Source organism: Macaca fascicularis, chromosome 7, assembly GCF_037993035.2.
Source record: "Macaca fascicularis isolate 582-1 chromosome 7, T2T-MFA8v1.1".
NCBI lineage: Eukaryota > Metazoa > Chordata > Mammalia > Primates > Cercopithecidae > Macaca > Macaca fascicularis.
In genome coordinates, this window is record NC_088381.1 from 136817740 (window position 1) to 136843068 (window position 25329).

Consider the following 25329-nt stretch of genomic DNA (forward strand, 5'->3'; position numbering starts at 1 on the left):
TCTGGCTACAGCCCAGCAAGGTACCCCAGCATTTCCTGTCCAGAGGAGATGGCACAGGGGCTCCCTCCCCACAGGATGGATGCAGGCAGCACCATGTCCCTCCCTGGAAGGCTGCTCCTGCTACAGCCCCAGCCCTTGGGGCCTGTCCAGCTAAGTGGAGTGCCCCAGCCATTCAGCAGCTGCGCACTCTGGCCGGAAGGGGGCTTCTGCAAAGGACAGTGAAGGAGACAAGGGTTAAACATGGGAGAACGGGAGAAGCTTCCCAGACCTGGGCCAGTGGTTCTCAAACGTCAGTCAGCACAAAATCACCTGGAGAACTTGCTAATCTGTGGCTGTCCCACCCCTTTCCCCCTCTCACTAAGTTTGTGATTAGGAGGGCTGGGGTAAGGTTTGGAAATCGGCATTTTGACAAGCAATCCTGCTGATTCTGGCGTGGGTAGTCCAAGGACCACACTTTGAGAATCTCTGTAGGCAGCATCCCCTCCTTCTCCTCATCCTGGGGCATCCTACCCATCTCCAACGATGATCAGGAGAAGAAGGTGCCCCAGCATTTCCTGTCCAGGGGAGAACAGATCATTTCATAGAACAGATCCTCCCCAGCCTTGGGAAAGAGACACATGCTTCACAGACACGCACAGGTTTCCCTGGGCACAGGTCAGACCCATGCAGCAGGAACACACTGGGTATCATGCAGACAAGCCCAGCTCTGGGCACTCAGTCGTTCTAATGTTCCCGGAGCACCACCTACATGTCTGGTGCTGTTCGAAGCACCTGGGACACAGAGAGAAGATGGCCTGCCCCAAGGAGCTGTGTGGAGCAGAGAAGAAAACAAGCGAACCAAAAATGATTACACTTTGTGGTAAAAGATACAGCAGAGGAATTAATGGGGTATTAGAGGTGCTGGAGAGCTGGGCAGGGGGTGGGAGGTGGTGGTGCGGGCTGGGCACAGCCCACTCAGATTAGGGGACTGAAGGGTGAAGAGGAGGGGTGAAGCCTTCTTGAAGGACACCCTCAAGCTGTGTTTTGAAGAATGATAAATAGTAAGGCCAGGTTTGTTTAAAACTGGGGAAGGGTAGTAGAGGAGGTAGGAAGCAGGGACATTCTAAAAGGCAGTTAGAGGCTGGGCACGGTGGCTCACACCTGCAATCCCAGCACTTTGGGAGGCTGAGGCGGGGATATCACCTGAGGTCAGGAGTTCAATACCAGCCTGGCCAACATAGTGGAACCCTATCTCAAAGAAAAAAAGAAAAAAGAAAATAAATAAATAAATAAATAAAGGCAGTTAGAAGAAAACAGCATGGTGGCTTCTCAAAAAATTAAACAGAATTCTCATGTAACCTAGCAAATCCACCTTGGGGAATATACCAAAAAAGAACTGAAAGAGGGATTTTAAAAGTATTGTGTACACCCGTGTCCCAGCATTATTCACAATACCCAAAAGGTACGAACAACCCGAGTGTCCACCAACAGGTGAATGAACAAAATGTAGGCAGCCATTTTCTATCTGTAGGGCATACGTACAATGGAATATGATTCAGCCTTAAAAAGGAAAGGGATGGCGGCACATGCTCCAACACGGATGAACCGCGAAGACATTCTAGTAAGTGAAATAAATCAGTGTCACAAAGGGAAAAATACTATATGATTCTACTCGTACAAGGTATACCTAGAGGAGTCAAATCAGAGACAAAAAGTAGAATGGTGGTTGCCAGGGGAGGGCCAGGGGGAGCGGGGAGCTAGTGTCTAACAGGTGTAGGGTGTCGATTTCAGACGGTGAGGAGCCCTGAAGATGGACAGTGGTGATGGCCGCACAACAGTGAGTGCATGCATTTAATACCACTGCACTGCAACCTTTAAAATGGCTAAAAATGATACATTTTTGTTATATATTATTTAACCATATACACAGGTTTTATCTGAAAGTAGAAAAAACTACTTTTAAAAAAAAGGGCAGTTAGAGCTTGTGCAAAGGCACAGGGAACAGAAAGTGGATGTCATCTGAGGAGAGCTGCACGTTCCCCGCCCCCACCGCCAACGGGCTGAGGATCTAAGGTCTGATACCTTTTTGGGAATAGTGAGTTGAAAACAAAGCAGGTGCCAGCTCATGCAGGATTCCATAAGCTATGCTAAAGAATGTGGCCTGCAGGCTCAAAGCCCTGGAGAGGCACCGTGGGCTGAGGGCTGTGAGCAGGGAAGAGCGTGACCATATTTGGACTGACTGTCGGGCGAGCCCTCTGGCTACAGCGATGGGGGTGGACTGCCAGGAGGAGCTGGGGTAAAGGCCTTTATGGGATCATCTAGGTGAGAGTTGACACAGGCCACACTGACACCACAATAGTAGGAGTTAAAAGAAGGATTGAGAAGAAGGAATCAGAATGAACAGAACATCAGTAACAAGTTGCAAAGAAGAACTGTCTATGATCCCAGCTTGGGTGCAGAGAACAAGACTCTGGGAGGGAAAAGAGGTTTGCTAGGGCAGGAGTGACAAGCACAGAGTTTTGGACATGCTGAGAGGACCGTGTGGGACACTGGGGTGGAGACGCCCAGCGAGGTTCAGCATTTGAGAGGTGGCTCAAGGGAGAGGCCTGGGCTGGGATTAGGTCTAAGGCTCACTGGCATCAAGGTGAAGAGAAAGTGAAGACAGTAGCTAACATGGCCCAGCGTATCAACCAAGGCTAGACTCACAGGACTCCCACTCTTTACGGGATGGTAGCAGAAAGGCATTCATAAGCAGGATGAGATGTGTGTTCCAGTAGAGCTGTCCCTCCAGACATCTGGACAAACCGGGGGCTGGGGAATGGCCTGGGTCACCTGGATACAGCTAGATAAGTAGTAATGGAGCCAAGATTTGGAGACAGTACTGGGAATGGCCTGGGTCACCTGGATACAGCTAGATAAGTAGTAATGGAGCCAAGATTTGGAGACAGTCACCCATGGTTAACATTCTTGGCCACAGAATCGCACTGGGGTGGAGAAAGAACCTCAGTTCCTTCAAAGCCTCCCTTTTTTTTAACAAACAAGGATGCTGAAACAGAAAGGCAAAGCAATTTGTCCAAGGCACCTGGATGGCTGGCACCAGAACCAGAACTCAGACCCACGCTCCTAGGGGGAATTCATACATGTCATCCCCAACTTGTTTCAAGAGTCCCAAAACCAGCTGCGCCCATGGACAGAGTGATGCCAAGGTGTCAGGCAGCACCAATAGACAGCATCTCGTCCTGGGCCAGGGTCCGCCTCACCTGAGATGACCTCCAGCAGCAGCATGAGCTTCAGGCCATCCCGGAAGTCCTCTTCGATGTTCTCAATCTGCGTCCCCGCCTTCCGGAGGTGGGAGTTACACCATGCCGTGAATGTCTGGGCAGAGAGAAGAAGGGCAAGTGGTCAGGGGACTGGTGTTGTCATCCTCATCGGACAAGCTGTTTAACAGTGCCGGGGGGTGGGCGGTGGACACCTACTCAGCAGAGCCTCTCAACAGAGTTGCCCCACCATGGTCTCATTCACAGCATCAACCAAGCACTGAGCTCCCCATAGGGCAGCAGCCGAGGGACCCTACACAGAGCCTGCTACATGGGTGGGAGCAAGCAGGATAGATGAAGCAGCAAATTTCCTTAACATCCGCCTCCCAGCCCTCTCTCACAGACATCATGCACACCCACATTTGAAAATGCCACAATTCCATTCTTATAAGTTACCTCTTAAGTTATAAGACTTAGTTTCAATCTTCACAGTTCTAAGACAGAGTAACCCAGAAGTAACATATTAAGCCCTGTTGATACCTTAGGGTAAATTAGTATATTAAATCATTTCATTAGCAGCCAGCTAAGAGAAAGGAGTAATAAGTTTCACTGAGAACAGAATTCAGATGCAGGGTGTCAGGATAAGGGGGAAGAAGAGTAAGCACCCCAATGTGTATCTGTGTGTGTTTGGGGTGGGGATAGGGGCACCTTAAGCTGCAAAAGCATGAGGAGTTCCAGAAAGGGAACGTAAGTAGGTTAAATCAAAGACCATCAGCTTCATAGTTCTCTATTAAGCAGATCATGATCAGGTGAGGCAGCAACTAAGCCATCCTGTGCCAACAGCACCACCTGGTGGTTCGAACAGAAACAGGGTGTCTCAACAAACATGAGAAAAGCATGCATCTCAGTTTTACACACCTAAAACAGGTATCTCTCTCCAGTTGTCTCCAGTCTATGGCAACCAGAGAGAAGAGCTCCCTTGCTTTAGATCTAAATCATTCATTGGCAACTCCAGACTTCTCTGCACCAAATGGCACTACCAATTACATGGGGCTTACCCAACACCAGAGCCATTCACCTCTCTTCCCACCTGCCCTGCAAAATTCAAAGGGTGGGAAGAGTATCATTCATGTGATAGTAGGAACCACACTAGAAATACTCTTCCTCATGGGAAAGGTCACAGCCTCATGCTCCCCACCCCCTTCCTCCTGCCCTGGGGAACTCCGAAGTTGAACTGGCAATGAGTGGGCAGGAAGAGGGAAGAACATCACATCAGCGAGTATTAGGGGAAAAGAAATAGCTGCTTAGATTTAGAAGCAAAAGTTGAAGAGCTTGTGAGCAAGAAAGAGAACAGGGGGACAGGAGCTATCACTCCACACAGGCAGGGAGAAAGGGACAACATTATGATACCCCATGACTCTGGGCTTAATCTTTCAATCATGTCTCACTAGTAACTTACCAATACGGAATACCTGTCTCTTCCTGCAAACATATCTCCACTCTGCAGGCCAGCCTACTCCCATGATGAAGAGAAACAGTGTATTGTGCTATCCCAGAGCTTTGGGAAGACTGGCACACAAATCGGGGGTGGATAAGAGACATACACTGATTTCCAATGTCCTCTCTATCTTGCTTGGCTAACTCACTCATCTTTCAAGACTGGGTAGAGATATCACCTCCTCCAGGGAGCCTTCCTGATAGGCACCCACTATGTCTGGGCTGGACATACACCCACAGTACCCTGCATTCACCCATTATGTCTAGCCACTTGTCAGCTCCACACCCCCAGCCTGGGAGCTCCTGGAGGTAGACACACAATGTTCACCTTCATATCCCAGAGACCCAGGGCACAGAGTCAGGGGACACAGCGGTGAACTAAACAGCAAAAGTCCTTGCCTCTGTGCAGCAGACATTCTAGTGGACATAAGAATTGTGGAGCCAGGTGAAGGAACAAGTGGGGAACTGGATGCAAAGCTGAGAGGGTCCTGGGAGATCCAACTGTACCTTGTGGGTGAGGCTGAATGCTCTCAGGGCAGGGAGTGATGGGACAAACAGGGCTCTTAGGGACCCTCTGGACACAGAAGACAGCTCGGAGGAAAAAGGACACAACAGGGGAGGGAAGCATATGTATCAAGCATCCTTCCTCCGGTGCTGGCACTGCACCTTTATCCTTTAGCCTTTATCTTTATTTTTAACTTCTTTTTATTGGTAGAAAAAATATTAAAGGATTTTTAACTCTTTAAAACAAATATAATTTATTTTGGTTTTGCACATTCCCTCCCAGCTGACACTGGTCTGCCCAGTGTCTTCAAGCTGTGCATTCACACTGCAGTGTGCGTTCACACTGGGGTGGACGGTCTTTTCTCATTTATCACCAACTTGGCCATCCCCAGCACCCAATCCCAGGCCCCTAGCACTGAACCTTCAGCCTAAGGTTTTCTATTCCCTTGAGGGGAACGGTGTCAGCCCCAGCAACTCGAACAGACGCTTTCCGGTCCAATGTGACCTGAAACACCCGGGGTCCTAGCAGGCACCGCCCTGCGCCCGCCCAGCTGGGGGCTGTAAATTCTCACTGTTTACTACCCAGTCGTGGAGGGGGTTGGGGGTGAGATAAAGGAGGAAGAGGCTGCTGTTGTAAAAAGACACTGCTTTTGAAAGAGGAAAAGCGCTGTTGAAAGCAGCCAGTCCCCTTTCCTGGAGAAGCCAGGCTTAGCCCTGGGAAACAAAACACACCTGTGTTTGCTCGGGTCTCCTGGACAAAGCACTGGAACACGGCTTTACTAAAACCCCCAACCCTCAGAGGCCCCACAGATTACTGCCTTGAAGGGGGCTCTGAGCACCTCTCAAACTGCAAAGTTTCCCCGACAAGCAGCACCCCCCGCAAAGTTGAGGCAAGAGGAGGAAATGGTGACCCGGTGATCAACAACGTGCCCTTCGGGATGCATCAGAGCTGGGTTCCGTCCTCAGATCCACTATTTACTGGCTGTGTGACCTTCAGATTAACCTTCCTAAACTTCAGTTCCCTTTGCAGTAAAACAGGGACAGTAAGAGCGCTTCATAAAAGTTAAAAAGATTAACTCAAAAAATATCCGTAAAGAACTTGCCATTGAGTAAATGCTCAACGAACAGTGGGGAGGAGGAAGAGGACTAGCTCCCCACAATGTTCCCAGGACCAGGTCTCAGAGGACTTGCTCTTGCTCCCCTGCACTCCCACCCCCATCCTCTCCCTGCCCCCAGCCACCAAACCCTCCTGTTGTAGGTCCCACCCCGCCACGCACGGTACTGTTTCCAAGATGACAACATGCGAGCTTTTTGAACCAGTGCCGGTGTGTTCGTGGGAGAGGGCTGGAACTGTGGCGTGTTCGTGGGAGAGGGTGGAACTGTGGCGTGTTCGTGGGAGAGGGCTGGAACTGTGGCGTGTTCGTGGGAGAGGGCTGGAACTGTGGCGTGTTCGTGGGAGAGGGCTGGAACTGTGGCGTGTTCGTGGGAGAGGGCTGGAACTGTGGCGTGTTCGTGGGAGAGGGCTGGAACTGTGGCGTGTTCGTGGGAGAGGGCTGGAACTGTGGCGTGTTCGTGGGAGAGGGCTGGAACTGTGGCGTGTTCGTGGGAGAGGGCGGAACTGTGGCGTGTTCGTGGGAGAGGGCGGAACTGTGGCGTGTTCGTGGGAGAGGGTGGAACTGTGGCGTGTTCGTGGGAGAGGGCCATCTTCAAGTCACCTCCTTGGGTCATGCTCAGGCTCACAGCCTGACAAAGGAGACCTGGGACGGCAGGTCTTCAGTGGATCCACTCCGTTCCAGAAATGGCTTCGGGGATGCCGAGAGGTCCCAGGAAAAGTCCTCGGGACCAAGGATCACACTGGGACGTTCCCACAGAGCAGCGGCAATGGCCTGTTCTCCTCTCAGCAGCCCTATCTGCACTCCACCCGCCCTGGCCCTGCACAGTCTCTGAGGACCCGGGACAGAGGGAGGGGCCGCAAAACAGCCTGGACCCCTGCTCAGCCTCTCACTGACCTTGAAGCCACTGCCCATGTCTAATCCAGTTTAAAGGTGGTTTGAGGAGGTGAAGAGTGCAACTTTCCAGCCCTGAAGTTCAGGGTTGCAAAGAGGGACCTGGCCAGGTGCCAACAGAGGGGCCCCAACCCAGGCCAGGGCTCACGGAGCTGGCCATGGAGACAGAATCACATTGTCCACCTTCTGTACAGGTCTCACAGCCTTGCTCTCACAGATGCCACTAACATCTTTTCGTCATATCTTTCACAATTATCATGTTGATATACTTCCTTTAAAATGTGTTGGAAAGGAATATGGCTTTTGAGAACGTGCCTTCCCTGCCCTCCAGCTCAGACACACTGCAATGTGACTTTAGCCACAACAGGCCTCTTTGAGCCTCAGTTTTCATGTCTGTAAATGGGGGACAATAGCATCTCCCAGGCATGACTGAGAGGAAATACCCTTATGCAGTAAATAATATCAGCATAGTAATGTTAATTTATGTGAATAATGACAATATAGTATCATTGTGTCTGAAATATAGTAAGTGTGCACAAAGTGGTGGTTCCTGCCATCATCATCACTGCCTGAATTTTAGATTCTAAAAGGATGTCTGAATAATCACACTCTGCAGGGATCTGGGGTACAGAAGATTACCACAGAAGCATGAGTCAGGGGATGAGCTTTTACAGTCAAGCATCCTTCATACCCTTGGTCATGGGGGGAGGGAGGGATAAATCACAAGATCCTAAAGCAGGAGGGCCATGGGATTTGCTCGGATCACTCTGCAGACAAGTAGCTAAGGGAATGCAAGGATTTAGTCACTCTAAAGAAGACACTGCAAATCCAGGCCTATCAACTTCTAAGAGGTGGTAAACCCTGGACAAGTCACTTGACATGGCTCTGCCTTAAGGCACCATCTGTAAAATGGGGGTAGTAATAGCACCTCCCAGGGGACTACTGGAGGAGTCAATGAGACAGTCCACTTAAAACACTGAAAATGTTATAGCAACTGCAATAATTATCCATTGTTACTATTGCCACCACAATGGGGGTATAATTATTATAAGTTTATGCTGTTAACACACCTCATAAAAGAATGTTAGAGCTAGAAGAGGTGTTAGGCACCACCCAAGTCAAACCTTGACTTTACAACTAAGGACAAACACCAGAGAGGGTGAGCGGCTTTCCCCAGCCCACACGGCTGGGTTACATTCACAACCCAACCTCCCAACTCTTTCAGCCCCTCACACTTTCTGCTCCACCCAAATGATGTGGATTTCAGGTGCAGGCATGGGTGGGTGCTGGAAGGGAACAGCAGAACCAAGGCTGAGATTCTCAGTGGCCAAACAGGTAAGCTGAATCTCATAGGGTATCACTGAAAATGGGTCACTGTGAAGTGAAAACACCAACCAGATGAAATCCAGGGGACTGCAGCCAGCATTGGCACAGAGAGTCTGAGCTGATGGAACACCAGCAGAGTTGGCAGAAGATGGGCAGCCTCTCTGGGGCAGCCTGGCAGAGACAGGCAGAGCCCAGAGACAGGCAGGTGGTTGTCAAGAGGCAAGCGAGATCACAGATGGTAAGCAGACCAGACAGGCCTTTGAGGGGAACCTTGGGAACTGGGGCTCCATGACCAGGAGGAGAGATGAGAAGGCTGAGGGATTCACTGCAAATATCTAAAGACCCTCCCGTGAATGAGTGAGTCAACTTGCTGGGTACAGACCAGGCAGAACAGGCCAGTGGTGAGGAATGGTGAGGAAAGTGGATTCTAAAGCAAGATGGACCTGGATCCAGTGAGTGACTGTGCAGGTGACTTGACTTCTCCAAGCCTCCATCTCCACATCTGTAAAATGGGGATGGTAATAGAACCTACCTCACAGGGTGGGGAAGATTGTTGCAGCAGCACGTGGAAAATGCTTAAGCACAATTACCCACACATAAGCCTCCAAAAATGGGAACTACTATTATTAGAATGAAGGACAGAAAGTTTCAGGGAAGATTAGAGTTCGACATAATAAAGAACAGACCACAAGCTGGCTATACAGTGTGCTACCTGTGGCTAAAGGCAGGGCTCGGCAAAGGAAGGGATTCAAGCAGCTCCCTCCGGCAGAGCTAAGTACGGTCCCTTACCATTCTGACTCTGAGAGCCTGAGGCAGCCCTTGAAAATGTTGGTTTAGAGGATTTTTTTTGCAGCGTCCCAAGTAGCTGGGACTAAAGGTGCACACTACCATGCCCAGTGTGATGTTAATATTGATTGTCAACTTGATTGGATTGAAGGATGCAAAGTATTATTATTCCTGGGTGCGTCTGTGAGGGTGATGGCAAAGGAGATGAACATTGGAATCAGTGGACTGGGAAAGGCAGACCCACCCTCAATCTGGGTGGGCACCATCTAATCAGCTGCCAGCACAGCCAGAATAAAAGCAGGCAGAAGAACATGAAAAGACTAGACTGGCTGAGTCTTCTGGCCTCCGTCTTTCTCCCGTGCTGGATGCCTCCTGCTCTCAAACATCAGATTCCAAGTTCTTCAGCTTTGGGACTCGGACTGGCTTCCTTGCTCCTCAGCTTGCAGAAAGCCTACTGTGGGACCTTGCTCTGTGATCGTGTGAGTCAGTACTCTCCTTAACAAACTCCCCTTTATATATACAGCAAGGTTTCTCAACCTCAGTACTACTGATATTTGGGGTCTGAAAAATGTTTTGGTGGGGGCAGGGAAGCTGCTGTATGCATCATAGGATGTTCGGCAGCACCCCTGGATCCCGCCCTAGTTGCTCAGAACATCCCCCAACCCCAAGCTATGACAACCGAAATTCACCCCTCAGTTCCTCATCTGGAGGAGACAAACACATGTGCCACAGATCATAGTAACAGCAGCAGCTGATATGTATGGAACATTTGCTACATGCCAGATCCTCTCCTGAGTGCTTTACCTCCTTTAACTCATTGAATCATCAAAATGACACTGTGGGACAAGTATTCTTCCCACTTTAGAGATGAGGAAACTAAAGCAAAAGGAGGGGTCAAGTGTAGGACAAGTTAGTCCTCACCTCCCTGTTTTTTTTTTCGTTTTTGTTTTTTTGGTTTTTTTTGAGATGTATCTCGCTCTGTTGCCCAGGCTGGAGTGCAGTGGTGCGATCTCGGCTCACTGCAACCTCCGCCACAGGGGTTCAAGCAATTCTCCTGCCTCAGCCTCCTGAGTAGCTGGGATTACAGGCGAGCACCACCACACCTGGCTAATTTTTTTGTATTTTTAGTAAAGACGGGGTTTCACCGTGTTGGCCAGGCTGGTTCTCAAACTCCTGACCTCAAGTGATCCGCCCACCTCAGCCTTCCAAAGTGCTGGGATTACAGGCATGAGCCACCGTGCCCAGCCACTTCCCTGTATTCTTATGCATTTTTCTTGAAACAGTGGCCCTCTTGGGCTATCCTTTGTTTTTCTACCCAGAAGAAAACATGGCTATCCCAAAATACAAGTGTACCAGGGTGCATGTGAGCTGCCCAATGGCAACTAGAATACGGCCTCTGTATCACAGCAGGAGGTGACCTGAGGCAGAAGAAGCTCCTCTGTGCCTCATATGGGAACATGGGCCCTGGGCTGCCACACCTCCGATGAAGAAGAGACAGAAATCTGAACTTTTGCTGGGTGTAGTGGCTTATGCCTATAATCCCAGCACTTTGGGAGGCCAAGGTGGAAGGATCACTTGTGTCCAGGAGTTCAAGACCAGCCTGGGTAACACAGTGAGACTTTATCTCTACAAAAAAATCAAACAAAATTTAGCCAAGCATGCTGGTGCACACCTGTAGTCCCAGCTCCTCAGGAGGCTAAGGTAGGAAGATTGCTTGAGCCTGGGAGGTCGTGGCTTACAGAGAGCCATGATTGTGCCACTACAGTCCAACCTGGGTGACAGAGTGAGACCCTCTCTCAAAAAAAAAAAAAAAAAAAAAAACCTAGATTTTTATGTAGACTCCCTCAGTTTTGAAATGCTGCCACAGTGTAAAAAATAAGACATCCCACAGGCCCCCCAAAAATGTCGCAGGCTAAATCTGAATTAAGACCCAATGGGTCTTTGGTTTCACAATGGGAAAACATGAAAGCTTTCTAAGTCTCCTAACAAAGTTACACACGTAATAATGTATGACATGTTAAAACAAGCATGCAGTAGACAGCTGTGCCTACCACAGTTAACACTCCTGACAGACCTTGGGGACATCAGCCATCTGGGAGTCGGCAAAAGCTGGCAAGATTTCCCGTGAGGGGCAGCGGGCGCGCCTCTCCTGGGGCTGGATCAATGAGGAACCCATGTCAAAACCTGTCATGAGGGCCTGCGGTTAGACATGTCACGCACATGCCGCCATGCCTTGTGAATTTTAAAAAGGTATATTTGTCACTTATTACATGTGCGAAGTACTTTTCTGATCATTGCCACTGTTGGTGGGTACAATGACAAAGGCACATCACTGTGGGCAGGTGACTGGTACAACTCTGATGGACAGCAACTCACCAAGGTGAACTAAGATGGGCACCAGCCCTTAGCCCAATTCTGGGCCACCATCCTGAATAAAGACTCATAATTCTAAATAAAGCAAAGGCTGTAAGCATACGAATGTTCTTGCCAGCATTCCTTGAGAGAGAAAAATTAGAGCCAGAAGTTATATTAATAAGGTATTAGGTTAAGTATATTAGGCTTCATCATCCACTTAACGAAATAGTACATGGCCAAAATGATGGGTTCTGAAACTGTTACTATGAAAAAAACTGCTTATATATAATTAACTGAAAAAGCAGGATTCAAGACTGTATGTACTCCAAATTTAAAACTATGTAAGCAATCACAAACACGAAAAAAATGACTAAAAACAAAACACATCAAAACGCTAACAGGGCTTGCACTCCAGTAACTGAACTGCTGAGGATTTTTTGCTGTTTTACAGTTGTCTGTAAATGTGGTTGATTGCTTTTGTTTGTTTGTTTTTTGGTTTTTGGTTTTTTGGGGGTTTTTTTGAGAAGAAGTTTTGCTCTTGTTGTCCAGGCTGGAATGCAATGGCGCAATCTCGGCTCACCGCAACCTCCGCCTCCCGGGTTCAAGCAATTCTCCTGCCTTAACGCTCCTGACTAGCTGGGATCACAGGCACGTTCCACCACACCTGACTAATTTTGTATTTTTAGTAGAGATGGGGTTTCTCCATATTGGTCAGGCTGGTCTCAAACTCCCAACCTCAGGTGATTCACCTGCCTCAGCCTCCCAAAGTGCTGGGATTACAGGTGTGAGCCACCACGCCTGGCAGTGCAGTTGGTTTTTATGATGATCTGCTCCCTCTCCCTTCTCCTGTCAGAGAACGCCCTGTTTTTTCTTTTTATTTATTTATTTATTTTGAGACGGAGTCTCCCTCTGTCGCCCAGGCTGGAGTACAGAGATGCAATCTCAGCTCACTGCAACCTCCACCTCTCAGGTTCAAGCGATTCTCCTGCCTCAGCCTCCCGAGTTGCTGGGACTACAGGCATGCGCCACCACGCCTGGCTAATTTTTTTTATTTTTAATAGAGACAGGGTTTTGCTATGTTGGCCAGGCTGGTCTCAAACTCCTGACCTCAAGTGATTTGCCCGCCTTGGCCTCCCAAAGTGCTGGGATTACAGGCATGAACCACCATGCCCAGCCAGAGCACTCTGTTCTGATGTTTAAGTCTCAACACACAATCCAGGCCATCCACTCTGGCTGACCTCCCCAGAGAAACCTCCATTGACAAAGGTGCTTTTTCCATTTGTTGAACAGTGGAATAAACAAGATAACCCACCCGCAGCCAAACAAGACTAGCTGGGCAGTGGTGGGACAGCCCAGGCTCCAACCTCACGTGCTGGCCACACCTCTTCCAAGCACATCCTCCCACTCTCCCGGAATCAAAAATACCAGCCACCATTCAGGCCAGGAGAGTTGTGTTCAGAGGATGAGGTCAGGAAACCTGGGCCCTGCCCTGGCTCGGCCAGGCGTGTGACCTCAGAGAAGTCACTTCAATCCCTTCCAGCTCTGTTAGCCCAAACAAGTCCCTCCTACCTTGTAGGCTAGAGCCCAGCAACTTTTCCCATAACATGCCTAATTAGAAGACACAACCAAATAGCACCCAGCAACAATCTTTTGTTCCTGTGCAGGGTTTATTCTGATTGGTGGGCTCTCCCCCTTGCCAAAGAAAGCCAAAAAATTCCCCAGGGACAATTTCATCTCCATGAACTCAGAACATACTCAGTGTTTCAGTCTCAAGGAAGCCAGCTCCTAACCCTCCTCACCAAGCAGACCCCTGATATTAGTTTCCCGAACAGTATCTAAAAACTTTATGCTAGAACCTCCCTAGCAGGACACAGAAGGATGGGGATCATCGGCTGCCTCCAGGGAGGGAAATGGGAAGGCAGGGAGTGGGGGACACTTGCTTTTCACAGAATATACTTTTGTTTCTTTTGAGTTTTGTACCAAAACCATTTGTATCAAAATGTGCTGTCATTACCTTTTTTTTTTTTTAAGTATGCAAATATAAGAAAAGTCTGTCTTGGGGGTGGCGGGAGGAACTGTTACGGGAACTGAAGCTGCCGATTAGGCCTGATCAAGATGACAACTTCCCAAAAGCACCGAGACTTCGTGGCAGAGCCCATGGGGGAAGAGCCAGTGGGGAGCCTGGCCAAGTGAAGTCCTGGGCAAGCAGCTGGAGGAAAGGGGCTTTGACAAGGCCTGTGCTGTCCTTGGCCAGTTTCTGGTGCTGAAGAAAGATGGAGACCTCTTCCAGGAATGGCTGAAGCACACTTGTGGTGCCAACGCCAAGCAGTCCCAGGACTGCTTCGGATGCCTTCGAGAGTGGTGCGACGCCTTCTTGTGATGCTGTCTGGGAAGCCCTCAATCCCCAGCCCTCATCCAGAGTTTGCAGCCGAGGAGGGACTCCTCCCCTGTCCTCTACAGAGAAAAGATTGCTATTGTACTCACCTCCGATGTACTCCAGGGTCTTTTGGGAGTTTTCTCCCCTAACCATTTCATTCATTTTTGGATTCTCACTCTTGCATGCCTCCCCCTTCCTTTTTCCCTTGCCAGTTCCCCGGTGACAGTTACCAGCTTTCCTGCATGGATCCCTGGCCCCGTCCCTCACCCCCACCCTCACTTTCAGTCCATTTGATACCATTTGGCTGTTTTTTTGGCAGAACAGTTACTGTCCTTGTAAAGTTTTTTAGATCAATAAAATTAGTGGCTTTCAAAAAAAAAAGAAAAGAAAAAAGAAAAGTCTGTCTGGGAATATATACATTTAATTGTTATGTCAGACCTCTAGGATAGGATAGAGGGGACTTCCCATTTCACTGGAATTATTTGGCAAGGGTGGGACAAGTCTCAGGTATTACGGAGAAGGAAAAAGGATGTTTCCGAAATAAAGATGAAAAATGAAAAAATTATCCCATCTATTTAAAAGGATGAGTTTGGGAATAAAATAAGACATAATATAGGGAAAAGGCTCTGAAGAACTTCAAAGTGCCTTATCAGTATAAAATCTTAAAGAAAGTCATAATTAGGGAGCAGGACATGAGGATACACCAGCAATCACACACACACACATCTCCCCAATAGTTAAGACAGCAAACTGCTAACTGGGTAAGATGAAGGGCTGTACTCTGGCCAAGTGACCCCAGGAAATCACCCAAATGAGCTTCTGTGCTTCCTGAAAATGGTTCACAGCTTCCTATACAAGCCAGCTTCTCATCTGATGGTCCTTCTTCTCCCTGAGTAGAACACCCAGAACTCTGGTCTAGGCTCATGTAGTCAAAAACAAACTCGTCAGCTTCCAACAGCCCTCAAGCCTCCCCAGGCAAGCACCCTGCCAGCCCAAGCCAGCCCCCTGTTGTGCGGGCAGGGTGTGTGAACTAGCAGGGTCCTTGGAGAAGGCCAGGCCAGCACCTGTGCTCAGGGCTGAATCCCCTGCAGCATCCACTGATGCTGAAGAGGTTACTGAGGTACAGCCGGGGTGTGCTGGAATCCCTCTGACCCCCATAGAGTATGGCCAGTCTGGCCAGGGCGTGGGCCCTGGATGGTTTGTCTAAGCAAAGCCCTGCCCAGAAGTGATCTCAGATGCCCAGTGTTCTGGCAAGGTAAATAGGAGTATCTGGCTAACTGATCAGGGGCTGACTGCCAGCCCATCAAAGCCAGCCATCAGCTGGTTCATGCGCTGATGAAAAGCAGAGTCCTCGGGAACATCTCCACCCAGATCTGCCTACTTCCCATCCACCTGGGAGTGGCTGCTGAAAAAGCTGACAACTGCCAGGCCTCTGCTGGGACCGGGCACTGCTCTAACAGCCTGTTCCCAAGACATGTGAGTGCTGGGGTCCTGGTGACTAGAGTGCAGGGGACTAGGGGTGCACCTTGGACTTTGGAACAAGACAGACCTAGGCTCCAGTGCCAGCCCACACCTCACATTAGATCTGTCTGCTTGGACAGAGACTTAATCCTAGCCTCAGGATCCCTATCTGTAAAATGGGCATAACAAGGCCTACAATGGCACAGAATGAGACAGGACCAAATTAGACCCTATGTCCTGAAAGACTTAGCCTGGTGCTATGTCCACAGCAGACACTTAAACAATGTTAACCCAGCAGGTCCCCACCACTCACTGACTGTACGGCTTTAGTTAAACTATCTAGGCATCAATTGCCTCACCTTACAAATGCAGATAAAGAACATCACCACTTTGTGAAGATTATGACAATGGAAGCAAAACAGCCAGAAAGATACCGCGGACACATCAGGAGCCCAGTCCATGTCAGCGGTCAGGATGCTCTCACTTCCCATTCATTGTCTATTTAATCAAAGTTAATCATTCACAGAGCAAGAAAGAAGTCCTGTGGTTTTTTTCTCCATTGATGAGAGAACTCGGGGACCGGCCTCTGGCCAAGAGGAGGAGACAGGGGAGTGGGGAGTGGAGCCTGCATTTCCTGGTTTACACCCATCTACAGCCCATTTCAAAAGACACAGCACCACATACCCAGAGGGTCACCAGGGCCAAGAAGCAGGGAGCCCGCAGCTCTTTCTGGGTGGCTGTTTGACCTAACAAAGGCACCCTGCTTGAGAGGACTCCTGGGCCACCAAGAGACTGATCTGGCCTTCCTGCCATCCACGGCCCCCCAGAAGGCAGACTGCCCAGCTCCTGCTTGCCTGGTACAGATGGAACCTATGGGCTCCCAGGAGAAATCAGAGCCGCTTTAAAACAGGTGGGCACACGATCCTAGTGAAGAAACAGGTCTGTCCTCTTAGCTCCTCGCCAATGAGAGTCAACTGCCTCAGCCAATCCGTCACCATCCACAGCCTCACCCCCTCCCAGGGACCCAAGAGCCCACCCCAACTGCCAGCCAACAGCAAGCTCTGTCCAGTACAGGCTTCATAATCCTGGACTCGTGACTGGGCCTCCCGGAGCCTTGGTTCTCACATCAATAAAGACTTCTGTAGGCCAGAATGATGATGGTGACAATAGTAATAAAATAAAGATAAAACGAGCCTGCAGCCCGTAAGGTAGTCACAAGGGAGGGCTATGTGAGCTAGTGCAAAGGGTTCAGTCCGCTGCCAGACGCAGACCAAGCACTCACTAGATGTTAAAACACAAAAGCACGTATGAAGACAGAAAGCAGCTTGATTAGTGGTTTCTTAGGGCTGGGAACAGAGGAGTTGGGGGGAGGTGATAGCTAAGGGGTATAAAATATCTTTCTAAGGTGATAAAAATGTTCAAAACTGATGACATAAATAGCTGCCCATTTATGTGAACATCCTAAAAACCATGAAGTTGTATAAATGGGTGAATTGTATGGGTATGTGAACTACATCTCAATAAAGCTGTTATTTCTCTTTTAAACTAAAATGTTCCAGGACCCCGCTAAGCCTTTTATATCAAGATGTGGTTTTGTTTTTAACCCATTTGGCCCATTGGCAAGAAACCAGGCTCAAAGGCAGGCCCTGGACCAGAGCCCTCTCAGGGGACTGATGTAATTGAGCTAGTTTAGCTACTGAACAGTGGCTGGTAAGCCTGCTGAGATGAGGATTACTAAATGGGAGGAGCTGGTCTTCGAAGCAGAGTGGCACCCGCTCCAGGAGGCCAGTGTGAGAACAGCCTCCTCCTCACTCCTCCGGGGTTACAGTTTGGTCCTGCCTGTAACCCCTCCCCCATGTCTGGAGTCTGATTCTGGCCCTTGCAGGTCTGAGAGCACACAGGCCTCAGCAGGCTGCAGCTCCCAGCAGTGGCCAGCACATTCCTTCCCCAAAGAAGGAAAAGCCACCAAAAGTGAGGTCATTTGGTTTTTCTGGCACAGATGCTGAGAGCTCTGGGTCACTCAATTCCATAGAGAACTCCCCCAGCTGACAGGGATTTGGCCTAGCCTGCCACTCATACAATATGGGAACCCGGGGTCTGGCAGACTCTGGCCCCTAACTTGACCCCTCCATGTAGTTGAGGTATGACCCTCAATCTTCCAGCTTGAAACCTCCATGGTCTTATCTGTGGAATGGGATGATGAAATCCACCCCTCCTGGGGTTGGGCTAAGAATTAAACAGCAGAAAACTAGACTTACGGTGGGGGCTCAAAAATTAAATATGGCTGGCTCTGGTATCTCACATCGGCAATCCCAGCACTTTGGAAGGCTGAGGCAGGAGGACTGCCTGAGGCCAGGAGATCAAGGCCGGCCTGGGCAACATAGCAAGACCCTGTCTCTACTGGAGAAAAAAAAAAAAAAATAGCTTCTGTCCTCTCCCCAGGGTCATTTCTCCTGAATGTGCCTTGCTGACCAGAAACAAGGAACCTGCCTAGATTCCAACCCCCTGTGTGGAAGCTCCTCTCCAAAGATCAAACCACTTATCATTACAAATTTGCAAGAAAGAAAGAGATCCTGCTTGGACAAGGAAGTTTTCCAAGTCTCCTTTCTGTGGCCCTAAAATAACCTCCCAGCAGGAGCTTCTGTCCTGGTCTGTCCCACAGTCCACCCCTGGATCACTCATACCCCTCAAAGCACCTCCCTGGGCATAGTGACTGGGAACTCTGACCCCCATGGTGGTTCCGGTCACCAGGCTGTCGGCTGGAGGCAGCTGGAGCATCAGCTCTGTCAACTGCTTTTGGGGACTTGGGAGGGTTCCTGGAGGCCCCAGAGGACAAATTACTGTACCTCTTTAAAAGGCGCATGAAGCCCCTGAAGAGTAGCCAGGGTCCAAAGTCTGGGCTTACAGTGACTGGCCCAATGACAGAAGGGGAGAAGCCAGGCAAAAAAAAAAAAAAAAAAAAAAAAAAAAAACAGAAAAAAGAACAGCAGAATAGTTGAGTGCAATGGTTCTCAAACTTGACATGTAAACTTGAACATTTACCAGAATCGCCTGGAGGGCTTGTTAAAATACAGACTGCTGGGCCCCACCACCAGTTCCTGATTCCGAAGTTCTGGGCAGGCAGGGAAACTGCATTTCTAATAAGTATCCAGGTGATGCTGATGCTGCCAGTCCAGAGACTACACTCTGAGGACCAAGGCTTAGTGGCTAAGAACGAATTTGGGCACAGAAGAGCTGGGTTCAGTATGGGTCTGCCACTTACTAACCTTGTAACCTAAGCAAGTTCTTGACCTTTCTGAGCCTCGGTTTTCTCATCTGTAAAACAGGTACAATACCTTTCTCAACTGGGTTGGTAAGGAGTTTCAATGAGATAATCTATGGAAAAAGCCCAGCACACCCTAAGTAGTTAACAGTGTCTAGAGTTCATTACTAAAGTACAAGAAAGACAAGAGAAAGGGTGCTCACGGAAAGGCATGAGACAAAAAGAACGACTCCAGGACCCATGGAATTGCCCTTGTCAGTAAACAGTCCCAGGTAGCATCAAGGGATCATGGGGGTCATCTTGGTGCCCAGTGTGTTCCTTTATCTGGGCCACAGAATCCAGCAGGCACTGCACCCCAACCTCTCTGACTCAGTCAAAACGTGATCAACAGGACCTCAGCACTGATCCCGCCCAAACTCCAAGCCAATGCCACAGTACTACCCACCTCTTCCCTGAGGGACAACCACCCAGCAGTAGCCACATGACTTTGCAAAGGAATTCTCAAAGCTCCAGGGAACCCAAGCCCTCAGGATGCCAGAGATACCAAGGGATGAGGGAACGAGTTCAGCAACTGTGGAAGCAACACAAGCCACCATAAGTGACACCAGTGATTTGCACCCTGGGGGTGGGACTGGAGCAGACATCCCCAGGGAACAGAACTTCCCGCAGGAACCTACGCAACAGGCAAAATTCTGTCTCTACAAAAAATTTTAAAATGTTAGCCAGGCATGATGGTGTGCCCCTATAGTTCCAGCTACCCAGGAGGCTGAGGTGGGAGGATCACCCCAGCCCAGGGAGGTCACGGCTGCAGTGAGCCGTAATCATGCCACTGCACTCCAACCTGGGAGACAGTGAGACCCCATCTCAAAAAAAAAAAGAACTTCCTGCAGGGACTGAGGCATTAACGGGCTGTATCTATAAACCGCCACTCCCTACAGAGGAGAGGTTTCTGCAGAGCATCACCACGATTCTCAACACCACCCAGGAGGAAGTTTCTGGTTCCAGAAGAGCTGACTGGAGGAGGGAACCAGTCTTGGCACGTGGAGAGTTCCTCTTCAGCTGCAGCTCAAAACTAAAATGCATCTCTTTACACCTAAGAGACTGGCAAACAATTAGAAAGGTGATTGATTATGCCAAATGTCGGTGGGGTTGAGGGATCCGGAAGCCCTCATGCCTGGCGGGTGGAGAGTAGACTGTACAGCCATTTTAGAGAGTAACCCAGCACCGTATCAGGAAATTCCCTCCAACCCAGCAATTCCCTACTCAATGCAGTCGTCATACAGCTGCACTGGGATGTATGGGAGCACGTTCATCGTTGCCTCATTTGTGTCAGCAGGACAGCAGCTGGGGACAATCTGCGTGTCCATCACAGAAGATTGTAGGATAAAATGTGACAGACACACAGTGGCCTTGCATGGCCCCGAGATGACACTGGGCCATGACGGAGGAGCCTAAGGACCTCAGTTCTCTTCACCTGAGGCTCAGTAACACAAAGTTTCTTCTCCCAAAACACACACACACAGATCAGCACCTTAAAAAGCAGCACAGAAACCCTCATCCAGGCCCAGGACAATGTGACCCGGTGCCGTCACTGCCCTCCTGGCCTGTCCACTAGGCCGGCGGTGGTCTGGGGTGTCAGCAGCCCAGCAGGCTGAGCAGCTCGCCAACACCTTGGTATGGCCAGCCCGGCTTGAGGGACAGGGCAGCAAGGTAGCAGCAGCAGGGAGCAGCAAGCTGAGCAACAGGAATGTGTCTGTGGAAAGTTCCATTTCCAGAAGGGTGGGAAGAAGGGCAGCTGTAGGCAGATCTGTCCACCTCTGCTGAGAAGCCCAGGGACCTCTGGGCGGGGCAGGACGGGACGAGGGGCTTCCGCCTGTGGTCAGTGTATTCACAGTCCTCTTCAAAGATCAAAGAGATCCACGCCTGCTGTTCCCCACCAGCACCGGGGCTCCTAGGCTTCACTTCAGACACTGCAGCAAGGGCAGCCCCAGGGGTGCTTTCCGCTCCCCAGGACCCCCCTCCCCAGACCTTGAGAGGAAAGTTTAGTGTTCCATCCTCGGTTTCAAGATGGGGACACTGATGGCAACGTGTTTCAGGGAGCCCCAAGGGGAGGTGAGGGAAGGAGAGGGAATCATATCCTAGGGTTGCTCAAAGGTGTTGGCTACCGTTATAACCACTCAGTGAGTGCCCATTCACTGTTGTCATCACCCACGAGGCATGTGCCATCTCAGCAAATCCACTCAACAATTCTAGGTTAAAGGAACAAAGCAACAGGACACCAAGGGCCAGTTCCCCACAGTCACACAGCTAGCAAGAGGCAGAACTGAGGTGTGAACTAGGTCTCTAGGACGTCAAAGCCTGAGCCTGCTCCACTCTGCTGGGCGGCTAAACGCTTCCAGGCCAGCCTTCAGCCTCTGCTCAGGCTGGGGAATGATGTGGACTCATCCAGCTCTGCCCACCAGCCTGCACCAGTCCCTGCTCAGTCTCAAGCCACACGGGCTCCTGCTCAGCTGTCCCTGGGCCCACGGGCAGTCCCTGGGCCCAGTGGACTGGGGAGGAGAGCCACAGGGCAGCCCAGGACACTTCGACGCTCAAAGCCAGCCCCGAGAGGAGGCTGTGGACCTGCTGGCCCCCTGGGGATGCAGAATGGGCCAGGCAGGTTTTTCTTCCAGGTCTCAGTTTTAGGGAAATGGAAAGAGAGTTAGAATTCTTCTCCCTTGGGTTTCTGAACACAAAGGCCATTGAGAAAGACTGATGAATAATTAAAGGGGCAGCCAAACCGATGATGTGTGCCAGAGTGTGGGCAACTGGCTTGCTAGGGCTTGGACTGGCCCGATGTTGGCAGCCTCCTTCACGCAGGCCACTGCAGATTCTACAGACTCGCCCAGGCTCCAGGCCTCCCCTGCCAGACAGCTGCAGCCAGATTCATTCATTCCTTCCTTCCATAAATTCTTACTGAGCACTGATTCTGTATCAGGCACCGGGGTTACATCATAGGCAAATACAGTCCTAAGTCATGTCCTAAGTCATGGAGCCTGCAGTCTAATGGAGAAGACAAACAGTAAGCAAAGATTATATCGATGAGTGTATTTTTGTACACTAAGCTCCAGTGCCTATAGGAAAAGTCCTGGAAGGCATGAGGCTAAAACAGGACCCTGAACTGATCCTGGGGGGCTGTTGGGGGGGGGGCAGTGTGTCTGATCTCTGCCCCAAGGATGTCAGTGAATTTATAAGGCTGGGGAGTATTAGATGAAAAGTTTGTAACTGTGAAGGGGGCCTATATAACCTGTCATCCAAACCAAGGCACCAGGGGGTCTACTAATAATTACACCAGCATAGCAGGTATAGGCAGAGCTGTAGGTCACCCTATGCATGTGTGGGGCACATAGCAGGGTGGTCAGGAGGGTGATGCTGCCCAAGCAGAGGAAACAAAATAGCAAAGGCCCAGGCCAGACGCAGTGGCTCACACCTGTAATCCCAGCACTTTGGGAGGCCAAGACGGGTGGATCACCTGAAGTCAGGAGTCGGAGACCAGCCTGGTCAACATGGTGAAACTCCATCTCTACTAAAAATACAAAATTAGCTGGGTGTGGTGGCATGTGCCTGTAATCCCAGCTACTCAAAAGGCTAAGGAAGGAGAATCGCTTGAACCCAGGAGGTGGAGGTTGCAGTGAGCTGACTGCACCACTACACTCCAGCCTGGGCAACACAGCAAGACTCCAGCAGAAAGAAAAGAAAAGAAGAGGGGAGGCGAGGGGAGGGGAGGCGAGGGGAGGGGAGAGGGAGAGAGAGAGAAAGACAGAAAGAGAGAAAGAAAGAAAGAAAGAAAGAAAGAAAGAAAGAAAGAAAGAAAGAAAGAAAGAAAGAAAGAAAAAAACAGCAAAGGCCCCAGAGAAAAGAGAGTAAGGTCTGTTCAAAAAACTGGAAAAAAAAAAAAAAAGTCACAGTGCAGGAGGGAAGGAGAGGGTGCCAGAGACTGGAGATGAGCTAGCGACATGGGTGTTCAGGTGCCTGCAGCTGTTGTTTCTCCTGAGAGCAGTGGAAGTCACCGAAGACATTTTATTTTAGTTGAAAGAAACAAATGAGGCTGTGGCGGGCTGAGCTGGGGGTGTGAATCAGATGCTGGTTACATAATTCCACCTGCATCTTGGAAAGAGATCTCTAAATGCCATGGGAAGGGCAGATTAGAGATGGACAAGAGCGGCTGAAAAGAGAGCAAGCACGAGATCACGAAAAGGTCCCAGCCAGAGACAAAAGCAGCCAGTCCAGGCTGGCAGTGGAGGAGACGGAGAAGCAGGTGGATACAAGCGACACTCAGGAGAGACAGGGTGGAGGGGTAGAGGCCACACCCAGATTTTCAGACCTGAGTCAATAGAAGAAGGAACAGTCAGAGAGGCCACAGCTTTGCACCCATACTCCCTGCCTGCCCAGACACCTGGGGCAGCTCACTGTTCACGGAAGTCCCCAAAGGGCCAAAGTCCTGAGGCTGCAGATCTAATTGAAATGTCGGAGTGGAAGAGCTTCAGAGATCAGGATGTCATTCCCAACCCACTGCCCCAAGTGCTCTACCAGTGTCAGCCCAATGAATCCGAACCACGCCAGAAGGCATCTCATTTTACAGATGAGAAAACCGAGGCCAAGAGGTCACAGCCACTCAAGGTCCCAGCAAACAGTAGACAGAGGAGCCAGAATTCCACCCGCAGTGGAAGTCGCACACTTTTAACCACAGGCTCAGTCAGCATGACTCTCCCCAGGGCCTGGCAGCAGGTCACCGTGCCCCGGCCAGACTCTCACAACCATCCATAACAGGGCCCCTCTGCTCACAGCCCACCAGCCCACCTCACCCCCAGGGTGGGGCCCAGCAGAGGTTGAAATCCTCCTTAAGGGCCTCTTAAGGGTAAAATGGAAAGAAGGATGGCATAGTGAGGACCTAAAAGGGTTTTTCTCTAAGGGACCAGGCCAACTTTGAGAAGGAGGAAGCAGACAAGGCAGTGGGACCCCAGTGCCTGACATCATCGGCTGACCCTGGAAATACCTATTCCTCAACTTCCCTTTCCAAACAAGGGAGCCAGCCCTGCCCGTGCTTCTAGAAAACTTCCCAGCCCAACAAAAAAGGCAGAGGGAGAGGGGAGAAGTGGGAGAAGTCCTACCCACAGGACTTCCAGGACTCCACCAGCAGCCCTGGGGAGGAGTCCCAGCCCCTCCCAACGGGTCCATGCTGCCTAAGACCACGCCTCCGCTCAGACACCTGTGGATTCCCAGCGGCTCTGAGAAGCCCAAGGCCCCGCCTGCTCACTGCGGCCCTGGTTTTCAGAAGGCACACAAGGGGAAGCGTCCCAGTGAGGCTCAGAGCTCTGTCCCACGATCCATCCCCCACTCAGTCTCTGCAGGTCCCCAAGGCCATCATAAAGGCCCTCGGCCCTCACCTCCTTCCTGTCACTCCATCTCTCTCTGTCCCCACCTTCACCTTTTCCATGCTTTAGTGGAATGTTTGCAGGCACAATGGACACACAGCACTGGGAGATCTCAGTTCTGAATCTGCTTCCACCACAAGGAGCTCAGGGCCTCAGGCCAGCCCTTTCAAGCTTCAGTCTCACCTGCAAAGTCTCCTACTTTCCAAGGGGCCATACCTGCCTCATTCCAATGGGTCCCCGTGAAGATGGAATGACACAGCAACTGGCAGCGCAGTCTGAGGGAAACGGCATTTCCCAGACTGGCCCGATTATAAAAAAGGTTAACAGTAGAGACCCCTCACCCCAACAACCACCATTCTGGTTCAGGAGTTCTGGGATGGGACTCACAGATTGGTATTTTAGCAAGTAACAAGTACTCCAGGTGAATCCTATAATCAGGCAAGTGTGGGCAACTCTGGGCTACAGAAATGTATAGGAAGTCTGCCTCACCGCATCTCTGTGTGGAGAAGAACGGTTCGCGAAAAGCACCCCTTGGCCCATCCACACACAAAATAACAACACCTGCCCACACTTAGGGAGCCTACCCCAGGCATGGGATGCCAACGTGGGTGGTTTACATCCATCATCTCATTTAGCCTCGGCAACAACTCTGCAAGACAGATTGTTTTTTACAGAGGAAGAAACTGAGGCTCAGAATAAGGACCAGCTCAAGGACACAGCAAGTGAGACAGCGGAGCTCGCCTCCACACCAGTGCTGCTGGCTCCAAAGCTGGGTTCTCCCTAACACCCTGCAGTCTCTGTAAGGTAAAATCTTCTGCAGGCAAGGGCCGAACACAGAATGCAGCTCCAAGCAGGATTCCCATTCCCATTCCCTCCCCAAAGCCTGGACAGGGCAGTCCCAATCATCCCACAGGAGAAAGGGGCACCCTACTGCATGGAAAGAGAAGCCCTTATTTTCTGTCCCCAAATATGAGGAGTATGGAGGCCCTGGAGCCTATCATCTAAAAAGGGAAGTAGGACCCACCTATGAAACAGTCCAATAGCAATCCAGAGCAGTGGGAGTCCTGAGCCACAATGCCTGGTGCTGCAGTGAGGGGCTCCAAGG

The 25329-nt window shown here is 50.3% G+C and overlaps 1 protein-coding gene and 1 pseudogene across 8 annotated transcripts in view; one reads left to right on the top strand and one right to left on the bottom strand.

The window, feature by feature from the left end:
* ACTN1 (actinin alpha 1) overlaps positions 1–25329 on the bottom strand; it is a 108050-nt gene that overhangs the window by 48519 nt on the left and 34202 nt on the right. For all 8 annotated transcript variants that reach the window (XM_005561589.5, XM_045396607.3, XM_005561587.5 and 5 more), the window contains exon 2: positions 3240–3354. In XM_005561589.5, coding sequence (XP_005561646.1) covers positions 3240–3354 — 115 coding nt within the window. The remainder of the gene's footprint in view (positions 1–3239; positions 3355–25329) is intronic.
* LOC102127174 (barrier-to-autointegration factor pseudogene) lies at positions 13770–14162 on the top strand (annotated as a pseudogene).